The sequence below is a fragment of the Pelodiscus sinensis genome, chromosome Z (genome assembly GCF_052426305.1).
Source record: "Pelodiscus sinensis isolate ZL-2025 chromosome Z, ASM5242630v1, whole genome shotgun sequence".
Lineage (NCBI taxonomy): Eukaryota > Metazoa > Chordata > Testudines > Trionychidae > Pelodiscus > Pelodiscus sinensis.
Genome location: NC_143085.1, coordinates 32325825 through 32346924, shown reverse-complemented (window position 1 = coordinate 32346924; position 21100 = coordinate 32325825). Strand labels below are relative to the sequence as shown.

Genomic DNA, 21100 nt, shown 5'->3' with positions numbered 1-21100 from the left:
AGGGAGGTAACCTAGTGACAGATGATGTGGGAAAAGCTGAAGTACTCAATGCTTTCTTTGCCTCTGTCTTCACAGACTGGGTCAGCTCCCAGACAAACACACTAGGCAATGCAGTATGGGAAGGAGGTGGGCAGCCCTCTGTGAAGAAAGAACTGGTTACAAACTATTTAGAAAAGCTAGACACACACAAATCCACAGGTCCAGATTTAATGCATCTGAGGGTACTGAGGGAGTTGGCAAATGTCATTGTGGAGACTTTGGCCATTATCTTTGAAGACTCATGGAGATCGGGAGAGATCCCAGATGACTGGAAAAAGGCAAATGTAGTGCCCATCTTTTAAAAAGGGAAAAATGACAATCCAGGGAACTACAGACCAGTCAGTCTTACCTCAATCCCTGGAAAAATCATGGAGGGGATCCTCAAGGAATCCATTTTGAGGCACTTGGAAGAAGGTAAAGTGATCAGGAATAGTCCACATGGATTCACCAAGGGCAAGTCGTGCCTGACCAATCTGATGAACTTCTATGATGAGGTAACTGGCTCTGTGGAGATGGGCAAGTCAGTGGATGTGACATACCTTGACTTTAGCAAAGCTTTTGATACGATCTCCCACAATATTTTTGCCAGCAAGTTAAGGGAATATGGATTGGATAAATGAACTGTAAGATGGATAGAAAACTGGCTAGACTCTTGGGCCCAACAGGTAGTGATCAACGGCTCGATGTGAAGCTGGTGGTCGGTTTCTAGCAGAGTGCCCCAAGAATCTGTTTTTGGGCCGGTTTTGTTCAACATCTTTATTAATGACCTGGATGAGAGGATGGATTGCACCCTCAGCAAGTTTGCAGATGACACTAAGCTAGGGGGAGAGGTAGATACACTGGAGGGCAGGGATAGGGTCCAGAGTGACCTGGACAGATTAGAGGATTGGGCAACAAGAAATCTGATGAGGTTCAACAAGACAAGTGCAGAATCCTGCACTTGGGACGGAAGAATCCCAAGCATTGGTACAGCCTGGGGACTGAATGGCTAGGTAGCAGTTCTGCAGAAAAGGGCCTGGGGATTACAGTGGATGAGAAGCTGGATAGGAGTTAATGGTGTGCTCTTGTAGTCAAGAAGGCTAATGGCATATTAGGTTGCATTAAGAGGAGCATTGCCAGCAGCTCCAGAGAAGTGATTATTCCCCTTTATTTGGCTCTGGTGAGGCCACATCTGGAGTATTGTGTCCAGTTCTAGGCCCCCCACTACAAAAAGGATGTGGACACAATGGAGAGCATCCAGCGGAAGGCAACCAAAATGATTAGGTGGCTGGAGCGCATGACCCATGAGGAGAAACTGAGGGTGTGTCTACACTGCAAAGTTAATTCGAAATAACAGCTGTTATTTCGAATTAACTTTAATAGCGTCTATACATGCAAACTGCTATTTCGAAATTAATTCAAAAAAGCGGAGCCCTTAATTCGAATTTGGTAAACCTCATTCTACGAGGAGTAATAGTGCTGTGTAGACACTTAATTCGAAATTTGGGGCCTCTAGTCCTTCCAGGGAGCCCTGGTGGCCACTCTCCCCCAGCCCCGAAGCCATTAAAGGAGTAGACCCTGGACACAGTGCCTGTGCCAGCTCCAAGCCTGCCAGCCCAGAGCCATCAGTGGCCACCGGGGCCCCTGACCCAGAGGCCCCAAAACGTGAGCCAGCAAGCCACTGGCAGCCAGCCCTCCACCGCTCCCCAGGAGCAGTCTGCCCACTCCCAGGAGGTCTGACAGGGCTGGAAAAGGCGGGCGCCTTCCTGGTCGAGGGTGGAGATCATGGACCTTATGCAGGTTTGGGGAGGATGCCCGCAACGTCCATGAGCTCCGCACTAGATGGAGGAATGCAGCTGACTATGGCAGGATAGCTGCCAGCCTGGCCACCAAAGGCCACATGTGAACCCAGGGGCAGGTTTGCATGAAAATCAAGTTGGTCCGGTGAGACCTCCAACCCCGGGCCCTGAGCTTCCCCTCCCCCTTCTTTCCCTTGCTTCCCCCTTCCAGCTCCCTCATCCCAAGTTTCCCCCTCCCCTCTCCAACCCTCTCTCTTCCCCTCTCCCACCTCTTTTTCCTAGTCTCCCCAGAGGTTCATCTCCCCTCCAGTTTTGTTCAATAAACCCAGTTTCTATTTTTTAACATACGTGTCTTTTGTTTGACATCAGGAAGGGATGTGAAGGAGGAATGGGGCACGAGCTCCCAGTGGGGAGGACTGGGGTGGCTCTGAGGGCTTTGAGGGGTGGATGCCCTCCCTCAGGGCCTCCTGGATCCCGATGGACTCCCCAGATGGCAGCCTGCAGCAAGTACAGCCGGGCTGATGGCAATGACCCCACGAGACACACCAGCGTGCCCAGAGGCAGCTCTGGCTCCATGTGGCTGAGTGCTGTGGTGTCCCAAGTATGGGCACTCAGGGCATTTCAAGACAGGACTGCTTTGCTGTCCCTCATCGAGGTAGACAAGCAAGCGGGGAACCCTGAGAATTGTCTGTCTGGGGTGGGGGTAAGGCACAGAGCTCAGTTAGCCTCAGGCAGCAGCTCCACACATTAAGTCCTAACCTGATGCCCTGCCTGCACTGGATCCGGCCAGCCTTAACTTCGGTTCAGGGTCCACTCAGTGTGGATGCACTATTTCAAAATAGGTTTTGTGTGTAGATGCGTTAATTCAAATTAGCTTAATTTGAATTAACTATTTCAAAATAAGTTAACTCGAATTAATGCTGTAGTGTAGATGTACCCTGAGAGAGTTGGGTCTCTTTAGTCTGCAGAAGAGAAGAGTGAGGGGGGATTTGATAGCAGCCTTCAACTTCCTGAAGGGAGGTTCCAGAGAGGATGGAGAGAGGCTGTTCTCAGTAGTGATGGATGGCAGAACAAGGAGCAATGGTCTCAAGTTACAGTGGGAGAGGTCTAGGTTGGACATTAGAAAAAAATATTTCATGAGGAGGATGGGGAAGCACTAGAATGGGTTACCTAGGGAGGTGGTGGAATCTCCATCCCTAGAGGTTTTTAAGACTTGCTTGACAAAGCCCTGGCTGGGATGATTTAGTTGGGGTTGGTCCTGCTTTGGGCAGGAGACTGGACTTGATGACCTGATGAGGTCTCTTTCAGCCCTAGGATTCTATGATAATATTGAACTGTCCAGCTCAGAACATGGGGCTTGGCCTGGCCCATGTCTCAAAATCATTTCTGCACCAGCCAGCCTCTTCGTGCCTTAATGAAATTCCTCTGGTCTCTACTGCAGGTGCATCCCTAGCAATAGAAGAGGAAGAGTGGGTTATGAAAGAGGAAGCAGACTGGCAGCAGGTGATGGAGAGTGGCTGGTGAGCTGGAGAGGCATGGTGAGCTGCCAGCAGGATGACTGGTGGAAAGGCACAAGAGGAACAGTGAGCAGGAGGCTGGCAGGAGCAACCAGTGGGAGTGACAAGCAGGGAACCAGCAGCTGGGAGCATGGGTTAAGGTGTGAGTGCTCAAGAAGCAGAGCAAGTAAGATGCCTCTTTACCTGCCCCTCACCCACAGGTGGGAGGTGAACTCTGCAGATGCCTCTGAAGTTTGGATCAGCGCTGACCAAGGAGAGCAACTGCAAGTGGGGTGCAGATTAAGGTTGGACATGTGAAAGGGACTTTTGGGCTGCTGGATTTAAGAACCTGAGAGGAAAAGGACACTATCCAACCCATTTACTCATGGTTTCTGTTTATGAACCCTGTTTGGAGTGGTTGCCCAAATTAACACTGAGTTACTTCCTCCTTTTAATAAACATTTCTTTTCTACACTCAGGCGCTGTGCGTGGGCATGGGGAAACATTGTCTCTCACAGGCACCCCAGAGTGGTGTGTGAATCTCCCAGGCCAGTGGGTGGGATCTAAAGTGGGTTCCGTCTTATATCAACAGACAGGAAACACATGATATTGAACTTGGCTCCAGCTGGCTGAGGAGTTATATCTAGATTAGTGAGAATGAGCAGTTGTTACAGGAAAACTTCTCTGCATTTAGTGTTGAGCTGGCTCCAACCAGCAAAGCCCTCTGATTCAAAACTCTGATGTACCCAGGGTTTTGCTCTGGGTTTTTATAGCCGTAGTGTTTCAGTCTGGATCTCAGTGTTTTGGAGCAAAGCTCTGGGTTCTGATATGGTTGACGTCATTGCCCCTTCTCCTTGGTAAGTGCAGGCTGATACCTAGCTCTGAGCCTAGCAGATCAGTATTTGCAAGACTGCCTCTCTGCGTTTTTTATTTTAATAAAATAAAATATTATTAAATACATGCAAATATAAAACTTTTTTAGTTCTATTTTCATTGTCCTTTCTGTTAGAATAATATAGGGGTTTTTTTTGGTAATGCCATGGGGCTTCTTAAACTTGATATAGTTTAGGGCAGGGGTGGGGAGCCACTGACTCACAGAAAAATCAATCAGGGAGCCACACACAAAGTGAGAAGCAGGGGGACTGGAGTACCAGCACAGGCTTGCCAATGCTGGAGGAGGGACCCTGAGCCTCAGAGCTGGAATCAGGCAAGTCAGGGTCCACATCCAGCTCCACCAGTAACAGACCCCAGGTCTCTTGACTGCCAGCTAAACATCTGATCCACCTTACAAGCCTTTCAATATGTATCCTGCTTTGCTAGATAAAATGCTATTTTAAAAAGAAGTCCTTCAGAAAAGCCAATTCAGATCTGTCTAACACCATTCCAGAGGTGTGGGGAAAATGCCTCCCTTCCCCAGCATCCAGAGGGTTAATTTCATTACACATTCAATTGTCCATAAAGGGAGAAAAATAGTTGCCATGGAAGCAGGCTGTGCTTCCTTGAGAAGTTGCAGCTATTCATTAAAACTAAATCCTCCCCATTCATTTCAACAGCTCCGCAACATATGGATTTATTAATTCATCAATGGCAAAACCCTGTCTCCTGTCAGAAGCTACAAAACCGTAGAGTGATATGGATCTGTGTAAGGTCAGCCACCTCCTTAAAGAAACAAAGAGTCTGCAATGAAAATAGGCGCTTGCTAATCCAGGCAAAGTGTGAGTCGAAACTGAAAGCAGACTCGCTTGAATGGAGGCAAGTTTAACACCCCACTGACCTACTTGCAGGTGGAAGTGCAATGTGAATTGCTTGAAGACAGACACTGGGGGCTCAAAATGACTTACAAGATGGATTCTGGGTTTGGTTTGTGTCAGGATCAGGGAGGAGCTGTTTGCAGAATTCAAACCCAGCTCCACTGCTGAATTTTGAACTCTGCTCCGGACCCAGGGCTGTTTGGAGTGCGGGGTTTGTCAGCTGTTCTTAGCACAGCCCTAAGGGAGGACCACACATCAGAAATAGCAGAGTTGATTGTACAAGACGTTGACTGTACAACAGCAGGGATGACTGTAGCATGGCTAGGCACACCTATGCTTGATTTATCTGGCTAGCACACACACACACACTAGCTCCCCAAGTATGGGCAGCCTGAGTACATACTTGACTTGCTAGTCCATGACACCATGCCTTCACCGCCAGCCATAGCTGGGCTCCCTAGATCAAAGCTAGCATGGATCTGCCCAGCCACCCTGTTCACACCTTCATTTGCAGTGTAGACAACCACTGTCAGAGCTGCCCCTTCTACTGTGCAGAGAAGAGTCCCAGCTTCTAGGCACTGGACTAATAAGGTGATAAACAGGGAGAGAGCAAGCCCAGAGGAGGCTGGAGAAAGAACCTGTTTGCGCTCCATCTCCAGGAGGACATTCTGGTGGCTGCTGGCTTCCAGGCTAGTGCAAAACTTAAACTCTGCAATGTTTATTTAATCTGCTTTCGTCCAAAATGCTTTCTGTCTGCCAAGCTGCGTGCTGGCAAATTCACACTCAGCAACAGTCACTAGTAATGTTTAGCAAAAGCATGTGAGAGCAAAGGAGGAGAGCATCAGACTGGGGAAACAGAGGCACAGAGAGAGGAAGTCACTTGCCCAAGGTGTGTCAGTGAATCGGTGGCAGAGTCAAGAGGAGAAATCTTGGTTCAGTGAAGCTAGTGGGAGTTTTGCCATTCATTTCACTAGAGCCAGTATTTCCCCTCTAGTCCTTTGACTTCTGGGCGAGTGCCCTAGCCACAGGATGACAGTGCAGCTTCCTGCTCAGACTCACCTGGGCATGTGGAGAAGCAGGCGATAGTTACAAAGGATAGGGCAGGTTAAACAGACATGCCCCAATGCTCCTGAATGGAAAGGCAAAGCTCTCACTGGCTGCAATGGAGGGGGGGAGGGGGGGAAGGATGCTGGGCCCAAGACATGACACATCATGTATCAATGGTGTATTCGGTGTCATCAAGACCTAACTCCTTGGAGGTTCAGAAAGCAGGGAGATGAATGGAAGGAGGAAAGGGCTTAATTAGGAAACCACGCAGAACAAAACAGACCAAAGCACCAAAGTTATTATACAACTTCTGCATTTAGTGGCTCTTTACAGAACTTGTCCCTTTTAAAATTTTTAACAAAGTTCATCAATCTCATAGAAACTTGTTAAGTACAGTACATGAGCCTTAACAAAAAGTGATCAACATGTCCCACTAGCTTTTAGTACAACAGGATTTCTGTGTTCAGAAGACTAGACTAAGTGCTTAATCAAATCCCGTTCCACTAAAGCTAACAACTAGCACACTAAGAAGAATAGTAGTCAATGTGTATGCCTCGACCTTCTATGGTACAAATTGTTACATTAGACAAGCTCCCACGTGTTCAGACAAGGGACTCTGGTTGCTAACCTATGGCAGATGGGATCCTTGCCATAATGGATTTGCTTTTAAAGTTGGGCAATACCTACCACTGAGGTATAAAAATACCTTCTATTCTGACAAAAACATATCCATGCATCACCTCCGTGCCTGACACACGTGTGCTCAAGACACTTCAGTTGCCATTTGCTGTAGAGATTTTTAACTGGCTGCATCTGTGGAGGGAGGGAATGGGCAGGTCTTTGCATGCTGCTTTCTGGCCCTTAAAACCCCATGCCCAGCACAGCACAAACCAACACAATTAATTGAAACCACTCTTCTTTTCAAGGCATTGTGTTAGCCAAGTCTTGCTCATTGGCATGGATTAGGCTAGATCTGTCTGTTCAACAGTCTTTAGCTGTGAAGACGAGGAAAAATGCATCAAAGGGGCTATTCAACAGCACAGATACACACGTGAAACTGATGCTGCTAAAATGCCTTAGCCGATGGCTGACAACTAAGCCGGGACATTTCTGTAATGAAAGCCTGATCCAAAGCCCCCAGAAATCAGTGGAATGAGTCCTATAGTCTTCCCATGAGCTCTGCATCAGAACTGCAGGCCCCAGTTCAGCAAAACACAAACATGTAACTTCATGGGCATACTTATGCCATGCTGAAGGTAGAGCATGTGCTTTCGAGGACTTTGCTGAATCTATTACAGGTTGAACCTCTCTAGTCTGTCACTCTTGGGACCTTGGGATCAGAGAATTTGCCAGACACAAGAGGTCAATATCGTGCAGTAGCATTACCAACACTTCCACTGCTTATTAGGCTCTTAGGAGACATTTAAGGGTAAATTAGAGGTAAATAGCACATGACACGGAGACCCAGGACTGATGGTTGTAAACGAACTTTATGGGACTGCAGGAAACTTGGCAACATCCTTGATATGGCTAACTAAAATCATCTTGGACTATGGATATTGCTAGACCAGAAAGTGCTGAACTAGAGAGGTTCAACCTGTACCAAAGACAGCCTGTGTATGCACAGGAAGAGACAGTGAGTACCAGAAGGAAATTTGTTGCAATGGTGCCCACTGTAAAGTGGGGATAGGATGGAAGCAAGCACCCCTAAGTGCCTTTCTACTGTGAAGAGCTTAGACCCTTCATTCAGCGGGGCAGGGGGAGAGGCGTTTGGCTGTAACTTCAACCAAGCACTTCTGTAGGGAGCAGTTGAGGGCCTATTTGACATGCAGGAGCCACAACATTTCAAGAAAGCCATTTATTGTTGATGGATTCAAACCAGGAGGCAGGAGGCTCAGCACTCTTTCCAGAGCCCAGAATCTAGCAACCAAAGAGCACTTCTGCCTCAAAAGCTGGCATGGACTAAGGTAAACAAAAATTCAGATTTCATATGTGAGCCAGTGGTTTATATTTTTTGAGTGCTTGTCCCCAAGCACTGGCACTGACAGCTCAGAGTTCAGGTGTCCCGCCGGCTGACCAAAAGAGGTGATGGTCATGCATAAAGACAACATTGTGATGTCATGATCGTCATTAACATGTGTTACCATCAACCCAGATACATCAAAGGCATTTTGCACCTGTGGACCTTTTCCTTTTCCCCCCAAAATCAGAGACATGGGTTATTTCATTTTTTGTTTTTCAAACGGACGGAAAGCTTTGCTGCTAAAAGCTAAAATCGTTTTGTTCATTTCAGTTTGTCATGGATTACTAACTAGAGGAAGTGGAAGGAATTGGTTATGTACCATGCTACATCTTGTTCAGGAAGGCTATTGCAGACATTTTCTACAACATATACAACTGCACAGTTTACAAAGGATTCAAAACATACCACCAGAACTAAATACATACTTGATGGCATCAAAGTTTTCAATTTAGAGTCTTCATGGACTATCCCACAGTCTCTGGAATGGAGAGTAGCAACGCAGTGTCTTACAGACAAATGTGGAAAAATCGCTATTCAAAAGTTTATTAAATTTGGTCAGTCTTATAGTGCTTCTCGATGGCTTTGATCAGTAAGTCTTTTTTTTTAATCTCTTCCAGTGGCAAACTACAAGACTTCAGTGTACATTTAATGACACAACTGCTACATCATCTTGATTTTATAGCTATTTTTAATATCAAAGCAGCTTAAGCTGTTAATAAATTCCAAAGTTTCCTTTTATTAAAATATCTAAAAGAGGTCTATAAATATTTTTTTTCTAAAAGCGTTCCCAGTTTTTCACATTTAAAACAAATATCAGGTTTTATTTATTTTTGTTCCCTTTCATAAGGTGTGACGAATCAGAAGCAATGTGCTGTTTTTCCTTCCCTTTCTTATTAACCAAATAGGTTTTTCTTTTGTCCTTAGCATGTGATGATATTAACAAAATATATATATTTATACATATACTCCAGTAGGGCAACATATTCCATCAGTGTGTTCCAGAGAGTTTATAATTGTTACCAACAAAACCAATCAGAAGCTTGCTGCCCAGCTGTTCAGAATTCCCACTCCAGGGATTCTTCCCTATTGGCTGCCTTTTCTAGCCGGTGGATGATGTTGTTGAGGTTGGCCATTTTCTCGTGCCTTCGCTGGATGTTTGAATTCAGCTTGACATTCTGCTGTAAAGAGCCTGTATCTGTGGCAGGGACTGAATTCTGAGCCTTGGCAGAGATGGTGTTTGGCAGCGACGGAGAGATGGGAGCAGAGGAGGATGGGACTGGAGAGACGGACATCATGAGGCCTGGAGAAGAGGCAGCCGAGGGCGAGTTCAGAGAGACCTCTAGGCTGCAGCGGGAGGACTCCGAGGCAGATTTAAAGCTAATGGGGTCAGGCTGCAGCCGCTCTCGGCCTTCCGATTCCTGGGGTGGATGTAGAGCAGAGCAGTCAGGGGTCCCAGCTGTGTGCACTTTGGTGTACAAAGTGCTGCTCCTGGTGAGACCGGCAGTGCTTTGAGGGGCATCTTGAGCAGCCTCCGCACAGGTGGCATCAACCTGTTCTTCTTTGAGAAGTCGGGGATGCGGGATGGAGGCCGCCATAGGCTCCGTCTCCCCCTCCAGGCTGCACGAGTCCTGGTGGTTGTAACCGTCACCCTTCTCTCCTGCCTCCATCTGCTCCTGCTTGACTCTGATCAGGGCCTCGCTCGGTGCTCTGTGCTTCACATCCCTGACCTCAGGCTTCCTGTCCTCCCCCTCCGAATCAGGACTGAGTGGGTTGGGGACTTGGTGAGAACTGCTGCCAGGTGGCACACCCCCACAGCCGCTTGGCTCCAGGTCTGTGTCATTGTCTTGGGCCCCTTCCACCAGCATTTCCCGGCGCATCCGGGACCTGCAACATAAGCACAACAGGACTGAAAGAGCAGCACCGAGCACCATGAATGCTCCAGCCAAGTCCCTCAAAGCGGGCAGAGGGTCCCCTCTAATCCCTTCTCCTTGCCAAGGGCCCAGGTAGAAAGTCAGGCGGACTGAGCTACATCTCTCAGGGGAATGAGAGGTGTAAAGCCGATCTAAGCCCCAGTGTTGACAGAGATATGGCAAGGGAAGAATTCTTCTGTCAGCCTAGCTACTGCCTCTCGGGGAGGTGAATTTACTGTGACGGAAGAACCCCTCCCCTCACTGTCTGCACCACAGCATGGGAGCTGTGCCATTGTAGCCTTTCTAGTGTACGGGGCAGTCAAGATTAGAGTAGGCTGAATGGGAAATGATCCGTCAACATTTGTGCAAACTCTCCTACTTGTTTCCATCTCACAGACTTCCAGCGGGACTCTCCCCCCCACAAGCTGCAATTAGCTTCCATGTGAGTTTTTATCTGACCAGTTGGTTCATTGGCTGACATCTACATGAAACACTTCAATAGTGATTTTGAGGGGGAAAAACCATGTGGAAAATGTTGCAAAACCCAGAAACTTTTTGACAAATTTTCACCAACAGTTTCATGGGGGTGAGGGGAGCAACAAGAGCATTCTTCAGCTAAAACCCTAGCATCACCCTCATACAACCTTGGGGGAGATAAAGCAGCGCATGGCTAAATGCACTGTCCAGGGTCAGATATAAGCCCCGTTGTACTAGCAAAACCATCCGCTCTAGGGGACAGAATTGCTTTAGCTATACTGGGGTTTCAAACAGATTTTGGTAGCATGGTACAAAACTTGTGCGAAGCCCAGCCCTTGGGATTTGGGGCAAGAGAAACTCAAGCTGATCCTTTTGAAGATGCATTGCGTCTGTCTGCACCTTGCTCAAGTGTAATGTCTCCACTGAATCACCCCTAGCCCCTCACCCCCGCATGCACGCCTCTACCTGGGAAAGCCATCAGTTAGAGGCGCCAAAGGGGTGATTCCTGAGGCACCTGGAGATTGGCAGGAGGAGCCAGGGGTCTGGTTCTAGCCTTTACTATGCAGCTGTGGGATTGGAGGCCCATGCTAGTCACAGAGGAAGAATTGAGACTGGTGGATGTAGGACAGCAGCTCTTTGGAAATGGAGTGATGCTGCATTCTGGACTCCTGACTGCCTTTGTCTGCTGGCTTATACACTGGACAGGGCCAGTTGCAGCACTTGAACCCACACAGTGCACAAGCCCTGCTTCATTCAGTTCTGCAACAGCAGTGGTGGGTTTGCACATTAGCCAGTGACGGGGCTCTCGGGAAGTGAGCAGCACTAGCTATCAATGCTGACACCAAATGTGCCATCATTCGGTTTCAGAATCAACACCCCATTTTGGACATGGGCTGCTTGCTCCTCTCTTGAGAGCTGCTTTGGCAAACGTCTCTCTGGGCTGGGCTGGCCTGGCTGCCGGCACAGGAACTACCCCTGCAGTTGTGGGCACATCACAAAGGTGTTATCAGTGAGAGCCTAGGTCCTGCTGCTGAGGGGTCCCGCTTGGCTGGGATGTCCAGGACCTGCTGTGCCCTGCACGCTGACACCTTGCTCAAGTTTGTGGGGTCCGTGTCAGTGGGGTTTTGCTCATTGCCACCTGACACATGGAACCGCTGCCCACTCATGCCCCAGCCAGGAATGGCCAGGGCCAGGCATTGCTTGAAAGAACCTGGTTTATGTCTATGATCAGCAACCCTCAGACCTTCCTCTGGTGTCCCCTCCTCTGCTGCTGTCCCTGAGGGGAGCTGCTGCCAATGTCTTGCCACTGAAAACAGAGGAGGGACCTGCCAAGCTCAGTGCTTCCTGAGATCCCCACCCTGCTCTGCTGAGATGTAGACGGCCCCTCCCCACCCGCTGTACCGGTAGTTGTGGAACCAGTTGATGACCGTGTTTGTCTTGAGGTTCAGCTGGAAGGAGAGCAGCTCGATGGTCTGTTGGGAAGGGTATGGCTCCAGCTGGTAGGCCTTCTTCAGGGCCTCCTTCTCCTCTGGAGCAAGCACCACCCGGGGCTTCTTCACCTGGAGCAGGCCGAGGTCCTGGGCCTGGAGGCTGGGGCTGGTGCACTCGGAGTGTGTGTTGGGAGACTCGCTGTCGGAGCTGGCACTGATCAGCCCATAGCGACGCTTCAGGTAAGCTAAGGGAGAGGAGCAGAGGCAGCCCGGCCATGAGAGGCCTGTGCTACCAGCCCCCCTCACCCTCTCTGCCGTTCCTTCTAACGTTTTCCATCCATGTGTGGAATACATTTTGTTCTGTGCACCGAGGCATGTATGGATGGGCACCACCAGAAGAGACACCGGTTTTTGGGTGTGAACACTCTGCTAATCAGCTGGGCGGCATTGGAATCTCTGCTGTGCGGCTGCCCAAGCGCCCAGCTCACAGGGAACATGGGCCACAGCCATTAAGCCAGTCAACCCAAACCTCTGAGGCTGCATGGCTGGAAACTACACTCTGCACAGTCCATTCTGCAAAGCGCACTCAGGAGGGCAGGATACACAACGCAGGCTAGATTTTACCCAGCAAGCCATTTGATGTGACCCATGGCCTGCCCTACTGCTTCCCTGGCCCCAGGTCAATTGAGACCCGGGGGCGGGGGAGTGCGCGAAGCCGATCACTGTACAACGTGGCTGGTGGTTCCCTCTAGGTGCCGCGAGCCTTTGGCAGAGTGGAGGTGGTGTGCAAGAGACTTTTCACAATCCCTGCCCCCAGACCCCGACTGGCCAGAGGGTAGGGAAGGATGTGGAGTCCCCTTCCCCTGCCAGGGGTACATGGCACCTAGAGGGAACTGCTCCTTCCACCTGTGGCTCCGCCCCTTTCCATTGGAGATCCTGCCTTTTCCGGGAGAGCCTGGAGCTGGCCCATGACCACTATTAAAATTTGTGAAGTGACCCCTCGTGCAAAAATTATTGCCTATCCCTGCACTGGCCACTCTGACTTGCAAGCATCTGGCTTCCCCCTCTGGAGACTAGAGTGTGAATCTTGGGTTGCTCTGGGGACGGGATTCACCCTTAGAACCAGCTTCCTGCTGGCAAGGATCTGGATGTGGTGATAGGGGACAGTGAGCAGACATGATCCAAGCCTACGTCCACTCTACCAGGAGTGCTCACCTGCCCCAACTCCTCTCTGACCTGAGCATTTGCAGCTTGCAATCCCAGCATCGGATGCAATCCCAGCATCCCATGTTCCCTGTGACATGCCCCAGTAACACACCCTGAGAAGGCCAGAGCAAGCTTCAGCGACTAGAGAGCTCCAGTCAATAGTTCCTAGTGACACCTCTCTGATGTAGGGCACTTGCCTGCCCTGCCCTGGAGGCTGTCAGAGCACAGCGCCCTCCACTACATCCTGCCCTGGCAAAATGCAGCCACCCCTAGGGTGGAGAAGACCATCAACCAGCGCATTGCACCATGGGGAGACCATCTGGTCATGCACACTGAGTTTGGCCCTATTTGAGTGCCCAGACTGGAGCAGTTGGCCGCTTGCCACCATTCAGTCACTGCCTGGATTGCTCTTTAGCTCCAGAGCATGGTCCTTTGTAAGTCACCAGCTTGCAATGGGCAAACGCACAAATCCAGGTTATTCGCTGGCTGTGATCCCGCCTGTTTGAACTGTAGACACTGAGCAGCAGCGGGTGCAAGCCCAATTCCAATCTGCCTTCCCCCAGGTTCTCACCAAGGTAACTCCACTGATTTCAGTACGATGACTCCTGATTTACACCAGGGCGACAGCAGAATCAGACCGCACCTCACTGACAAGGATTTGCCACCAACTAGCTACACCCACCAGGCTGAAGCTGGTGCACAGCAGTATCAGTCCAGCATGTCCAAGAAATGACTCTGGATTTGCACTGAAGTCAGAATCCAGCCCTGGCTCTGTGCCCTGGGTGAGCTCGGGGACGCTGACACTCACCTTTCTTCTCCAGTTTCTTCATGTCACGGAGCTTGTCCACGTTGTGTGGGTCATTAAGCCAGAGCTGCATGCGGACAAAGGGCTCCCGGCCCTTCAGGCTCAGCTTGTGCCAGGGCTTGGGCCTGGAGAGGAGGTCAGACACCGAGCCCTGTGTCAGGCCCAGGATGCTCTCCCCAAAGAGACGCTGGCCTGGCAGAGAAGAAGCAGAGAGGGATTAAAAGAGATGTGGCGGCAGGAACCTAGGAAGCAGCTGGGGTTGTAGCTCAGCACAGACCCTTACCCCAGCTGGTACACCACTGCCCGCAATGAAGCTGTCCCAGGTTATTCGAGCCAATGGCAAAGTTCCCACTGATTTCAGGAGAGCAGGGGCATGTCCCACCCCAGTGGGGAATTCGGCTCGTCTGCTGTTTGCCCCAAAGCTGATGCACTCATGACAGAATATTGTGCTGTGCAGGCAGCTGAATCGTCTGGTTGCCAGCCTTGCTCAGTTTCCATGCTACTAGCAGCTGGGGTGTCCTGCCCATCAGCCTGGCCTCGCTCAGCGTCTGACATAGACAGGAGGTCTACGCTGGAGCTGGAGGTGTAATTCCCAGCATGAGCCAACAGACCCAGGCTAGCTGTCCTCAAGCCCATATGCTAGTTACCAAAGTTACTGCAGCTGCACGAAGGGTGGGAGGGGCTGGCTGTCCAAGCGCGATCCCACCTGAGCGACCAAAGACACGTGCTCAGGGTGCAAGCAGTGTTAGGCCTGGTCTCATTCCTCATAGAATTAGCCTCCAGCTGGAGTGTAGACCTACCTTTAGAGCAGGGGTGGGAACCTTTCTTGGGTTTGGGGGCTGCTGACCCACAGAAAAATCAGTCGGTGACTGCACAGAAGTGAGATGCAAAAAACTCCAAAATACAAAACCCCCTCACTGACGTGGCCCCAGATGGAGAAGGAGAAAGACACTCCCCACATTCCCCATACACACCAGAGCCTGGGGGGCCCAGGCTAGTGCATTTTTGTGGGCCCCCTAGACTCTGAGGTGCGGCCAAAAATGAGAGGTTCAGGGTGTGGGAGGGGCTTCCAGGAAGCAGGCTTGGGGTGCAGGGGCTGGTGGTTCTGGGAGGGTGTTAGGGTGCATGAGCAGGGTGGGGGTGGGAGGTAGGGTGCTGAAGCAGAGTGGGGGTGCAGCAGCAGGCAGAAGGTGGGAGAGTGACAGGGTTGGAGCACCAATGCTGGCCTCTCAATTTTGGGGGGGAGCTCCAAGCCTTGAGGGGCCAGATTCAGGCAAACTGGGGGCCAGATCCCCACCCTGGCCTTAGACAGACACCTGTCAAGAAATCAAGATCAATGCACAACACTGGAAACCCTCTGCCCCAGGACCTGTGTCCATGTCCAAATCATATACCTGATCCATCTCCGATATAGGCTGGACTGACACCCCAGAGCCCCCCCTTCCCTGGACTAGCCCTTCTCTGCAGCTAAGCACATGCTGCTGCAGAAGTCACGACCAGCCAAGAGGCATCTGGAAATCAGCACCTAGATTGTTGTCCGTTAACACCTCTTTGACCTTCTTGGTGATGGAGTACGTGTCAAGCTCGGGCGACATGGCGACAATTTCCTGGATGCCCACAGGGGCTTGGTTGTTGGGACATGTCTTGCCACTCAGTGATGAAGTCGACCTGCTCTCCGGTTGCTGATTTTCTTTGCTGCTCTCCAGAGTTATCATGAGAGGCTCAGGGGGGCTTTTGTCTTGCTCCAGCGGGCTGGGTGGAGCGGAGGGGGAAGACTGGGTCTCCCCAGGGCTGGCTGTCAAACACCGGGGAGAGAGAAAGGTTATTGTTGCAGCTCACACAATCCCGTTTCTTCGTAGCTGTAGGGTTTGCCCGGGGGGGTTTAAATTTATCTTGGTCAGTTTGGTTTGTTTGCTGGCTGCTACTCAGCCCTGTGTAAGACAGAGACTTCTGAATGAGCCTTTAAACCTAACCCTGACAATATCCCAGAGCATCTTTCATCCTGAAGGCTCCCAGGTAAGCTATACCCAGGGATCATTTCACCTATCACTGCAGCCACTTCTAGGGCAGATCACAGCAACTATTTCACAGCACCCAGCAACAGTCTGAATCAGCAACGAGAAGAAAATATCAGCTCCATTTCAAACAGTGGGGTGCTGGCGGTGTTTTAGAAGTTAGGATAAAAGGACATTCTGCCGTGAGGTCCCTTCCTCTCGAGGTCCCTTCCAGTTCTAGTGTTCTATGATTCTATGGCATCCGGTGAAATTGGCTGGGGCAGCAGAGTTGACATTGTGACACTTACAAAAGGTGCCGCAGGTATTTTAGTGGCTGGGGCGGCCAGGACTGGATTAACTTAGCTCTAACCCCTTTTACTAGGCTCGGCAAGGTTCCAGTCTGACTCAGCGGCAAGAACACAGCCTATTGAGTCACCCCCACCACTTCCCGCTGCTGGCTTATTTTAAGCTGCCACGATATTCAACCATGATCTAGTGGCTTATGCTTGGCTGCTGTCTCCTAGTCAGCCACACATGACACACAATGGTCAGACTGAGCCTTAATCACCCAAAGATCCCAGGCAAACACTGTGCTTTGATTCTGGCACACAAGATACCTACAGATTTGTGGACGAAAGCCCAGTACATGGGTATAGCAGGCCCATCCCAGGGCCCTATGAAAGCAACAGAATCTAAGCTTTCTTTCAAACTTTCTTTCTAATCCCTTTTCTGTCTCTGGCAGTCCTAGCGGAGAGGAAAAGCTTGAACAGGTGGATCAAATGTGACCAATGCACAACAGCTGCCTGAGTCTGCAGGCAGCCTCATGCAGAGTTTGCAGCAGCAGCCACTGCAGCTAGATCAGAAACCATCTGGTCCCATATGCTGCACCACAGCTGAACAGATGGGAAGGATGTTGCTCATCTCATCATGGGCTGGGCCACCACTGGGAGGGAGGCCCACATGGTCCTAGGATGCTGGATGGTGTTAATTTGGCCCTGGTGGTACTTAGAAACATGATCAGTGAAAGTCTGTATGTGAGCATCCAGCCAAAAAATTCATATAAAATAAGAGCTCAGGGGTTTGACAGTGAACATAGTATCTGCTCTGCCCTGCCTGCTGCCACATCTCTCTCAGATCCCCTCCTGGCCTCAGATCTCCAGTGTCTTTCTGCCTAGATCTATCACCGGGAAGACATTTAAGCGCACTTGAAACATCCCTTTGAACGGGTTTATTGATAACAAAATCCTCTGTACAAATCCGACAGCTGCTTGCATGCGGCTGCAGACTAATTTCATGGCATGCTGTCTCTCCATGTCTTTCCCCCTTTCTTAACAACTGTCAATTCCAGTCGAGTTTGAGACCATCTGGGGGCAAACAGGAGTTGACAGAGAATCTCTTTCTCCTGCTTGCATGTGACAGTCACCTTGGTGGGGGAGAGGGAGAAAATAAGAAAATCAATGAGAGATAAAATAACTAGAACGTTATTTATTGGGGTGATTTGTCATTTGCAACACGCACAGAATGGAGAGCATCTGAGGAGGGAGAAATGTCACCTGTCTCTTCTTTTTGCAAGTGGGGGACTGATAAGTCAAAAACTTATATACAGATCTGTGGTAGTGGAAATAATTAAGGAGAGAAAACACAACATTAATATTCTCCTCCCTCCACCCCCATGCCTTCTCTGTTCTAGGCATACAGCCAAAGGATTTTGTTGTTGTTGGATTTTTTTTTAACCAGATGACTTTCAAAACCAATTTCTGACAAAATAACATTTGAAGGATCTGTAGAACAACCTTATTTTGTGAAACATACTAATTAAGGGGGCTGGAAATGAATCGGCTATGTCAGAACAATGGCTCAGGAAAGATGTATGAAGCATCCTTTCCAAAAGATGACAGCGTGTGTGTGTGTCTCTGTGTGTGTGTATCGGAAGGCGGGGGGGGGGGGGGGGAGGAAGGAGAGGGAGGAGGAATGAATGTACATGCCTTTTTTAACCTGGAAATATAGCATCCCAATTTGAATGCAGCATAGGAGGGGGAAAAGAGGAGGGAGGCTGAATTTTGGCTCGATCTCCCAAATCCTTCCAGGTTTCCCTGGTTACTCCCCGACCCCCCCCCCCCCCGTTTTTTTGTTTGACAAATGTTCCTCAGATTTTTTTTTTTTTTGGTCTGGTATTTTATTTGAAATCATCTAGCAATCCTATGGGTGATCCGGGTGGTCACCCAGGACCGCCAATTGGTTAGGACTGGACCTTAGTGTCAGCATCACTAACGGCTCAAAGACAGGCTAACGGATTGACTGGCAATCTCCCACACTGGTTTGCTAAGGTTGGATGCCATGTGGCTATGTAGTATGGTGCTCAACAACTATATTCGCTTTCTCCATTTAAATAAGTGTTGACACTTGATCTAGTGGGTGAAAGCCCAGTGAAGTCTATGGGAATTTTTCCACTGACTTCATTAAGAGACAGATGAGGCAGCACACCTTGACCGAGACCCCTGTGCCTTGCCTCTGCACGGAGAGCTATATTTGGCTCGGAGATACATGCATGTAACTTTACAGGAGTCAGATGAGTGTATATATCTGTAGCATGCTTATACAGTGTGGGTTGCACCTCCCTGAGCGCTGTGCCAAAGAGAGGATAATAACCTACTATCAGTGCTCCCTGATAGAGTGCCTCTTTTAGCTCCAGCAACTCAGGTCTCTACTGTGGTGCTATAGATCTCAGGTTCAAACCCTGCTAAAGAGCTGTGCATGGTTGCTGTCAAACATCCATAGAAATAAACCAAAAATGTTCAGACATTTGTTGGATCCTCTTCTTAACGACTCTGCTCTAACTTAATTAGCTTGGAAGTTTTTTAAGCTCAGTCTGTTTTATGCAATGTATAGCACATTTGGCTTCTAGCTGGGAAGCAATATTGTGAGACTGGTCTCTGACGGGATGTTTTGTACAGAACTGATTTTTTGCTTCACTGGCGATTTCAAGATTTTGAAAAAAAAAGTGTTTGTTTCAGATCAAAAACTAAAAAATTCCACAAACTGAAGCATTAAAAATATTCCATTTCAAATGGAATGAAATGCTTTCTTTCAATTCTGACCCTTTTAAAATGTTCTGAAATTTTAAAATTCAAGCAAATGTTGAAGCCAGAAGTTATTTCAAATGTAACAAAATGTTGTGTTTAGAAAATGCTGAAAGGAAACAATTTGATGCTTTTGGAATCCTCTCCCCTCCCTGAATGAACAATATGGTGAAATGACATGAATTCACAAAACATTTTAGCGTCACTGAATCTTCTTCTTTTTTTAATGAAAATAGGTTTCAGCTGAGAAGTGTCACCCACCTCTTGTATTTTGGCATGTCTGCTATAATTTATCATTTGTATTATGGTTAGTGCTAAGAGGCCAGGGCCTTATTGCTTTCAGCCCTCTGCAAAATGAAAGCTCCTGCTCAGCAGATCTACCCACCAGAATGGGAAATGCAAATGTTACTGTACTGAGATATTTTATCCTGCTGAGTGTACTCCTCCTTCTGGGTTTTGTTAAAGAGGAGAGCTGAAAAGTACCTGAAGTTTCCAGGTTAAAGCTGAAAGTTCCCTGGTTGATACAAATATCAATGATCAGACCGACTGACAGGTCGGAGTGGTGAAATGACCCATCTATTAATTTATCAGCTGGGTCAATCCAATGGATCAGAGAAACATCACTGGTTAGTTCACACCATAGCTGGACCAAACACTCTCAACATCCCCAGGCTCTGAGTGCATTGGAACTTAGATCCCTGATCATTCCTCTGCACAATATTCAAGGCAGCCGGTGTAGTGTCAAAGAGCAGCACGAACTTACCCTGTGGAGGGTTTGGCTGCTGGCTGATCCCTTGGCCAAGCTGGTCATTGAGCCATAACTGCATCCTGATAAATGGTTCTCGGCCTTTCTGGGTCAGCTTGCTCCATGGTTTGGGCCTGGACAGCATGTCGCTCACGCTTCCTTGAGACAAGCCCAGCACCTACAGCAGGAGTCACAGGATTGGACGATTAACTTCTTCAGGAAGATGCTTTAGTCAAACACCAGTCCCTGGGCTCAGGGGAAGGGTAGCGGGGGGAAATAATGGCCTAGGATACACAGGAGGTCAGACCAGAGGTTCCGATGGTCCCTTCTGCCCGTAAACTCTATGAATCTTTGCTGTTTCTTCCCACAGACTCCTTTAGTGTTAAGTGGGAGATTGTCCATCCAAACTACTGAGGCTGGAGACAGGTCTGGTGTTCACGGCATAGTCCCAGCTTGGAGCCCATGCTAGGAGTTTGCAGCCCCGCGGGAAGGCAGAGCAATGGCCCCCTTTCTGTTTCATGCCATCATAACAGAATCAACCCCAGGGCTGCTCTGAACCATGGCACCCTCACCAGCCACCAGCCCCAGTGCTAGGGCTGCGTACTATGGGCAAACCCTCCTGGGGCCAGCATGTGTGTGTGGGTTTCACAGGAAATCCTGCATTCGGGAATTGTGCAGCTATGGAGCTTCTCTGGCCCATGTATGTGGGAGCTAAGGGTGCAGAAGGGGAGACAACAGGGGGCAGAGTCCCACCCAGCAGTTTCATACATGATCTGTGAGCAACAGGCTGTGTTCCTAGCACTCGGAGGAGGAGCTGGGCTGTCGTCGCCTCTAGTTCCCTTTTTTCCCCCAGCCTGCTACCAAACCCTATTCCAAGCACACTGTGCTGTGCTGTACAACCAGAGTGGCTGCTGCTGCTCCATTAGCTGATCTCCAAAGAGAATCTTCCCCTGGCTGGGCTGGGCTGGAAGCTCCCAGCACCCCCAGCAGCCCAGTGCCTTGAGTCCAGAGCATGGGGGAAATCCAGCCAGAAATGGCCCCAAAGCCCCAAAGGCCACTCGCAGGGGGTGCTGTGCTTCTGGCTGCTCCACCAAGGGCCTGGGAGAGAGAAGACAGGCGAGGGGAAGGGGAAGCAGTGGCTGGCAGCAGGGAAAGGGCCCTCACTAGCTTGGCCCAGCCCTGGCAGTGAGGGAGACAGATGGGAAGTGGAGCAGCTCAGAGAGGCCAATGGCTGGGAAAGCAAAGGGCACCTGCCAAGCAGGCCCCGTGCTCCCGCCCCTGAGACAGGGCCTGGGATTTTTCTTGCGACCTTTACCCAC

The 21100-nt window shown here is 49.6% G+C and overlaps 1 protein-coding gene across 3 annotated transcripts in view; it reads right to left on the bottom strand.

Annotated features, from left to right (window-relative positions):
• Positions 1-6718: 6718 nt before the first annotated feature.
• The window catches only part of CUX2 (cut like homeobox 2), a 281972-nt gene continuing 267590 nt past the window's right edge, over positions 6719-21100 (bottom strand). For all 3 annotated transcript variants that reach the window (XM_075898702.2, XM_075898705.2, XM_075898704.2), the window contains 5 exons: positions 19800-19959; positions 15488-15757; positions 13966-14154; positions 11923-12196; positions 6719-10018 (listed from right to left, as the gene is read on the bottom strand). In XM_075898702.2, the coding sequence (XP_075754817.1) occupies positions 9190-10018; positions 11923-12196; positions 13966-14154; positions 15488-15757; positions 19800-19959 (1722 nt within the window). In that variant the 3' untranslated portion in view covers positions 6719-9189. The remainder of the gene's footprint in view (positions 10019-11922; positions 12197-13965; positions 14155-15487; positions 15758-19799; positions 19960-21100) is intronic.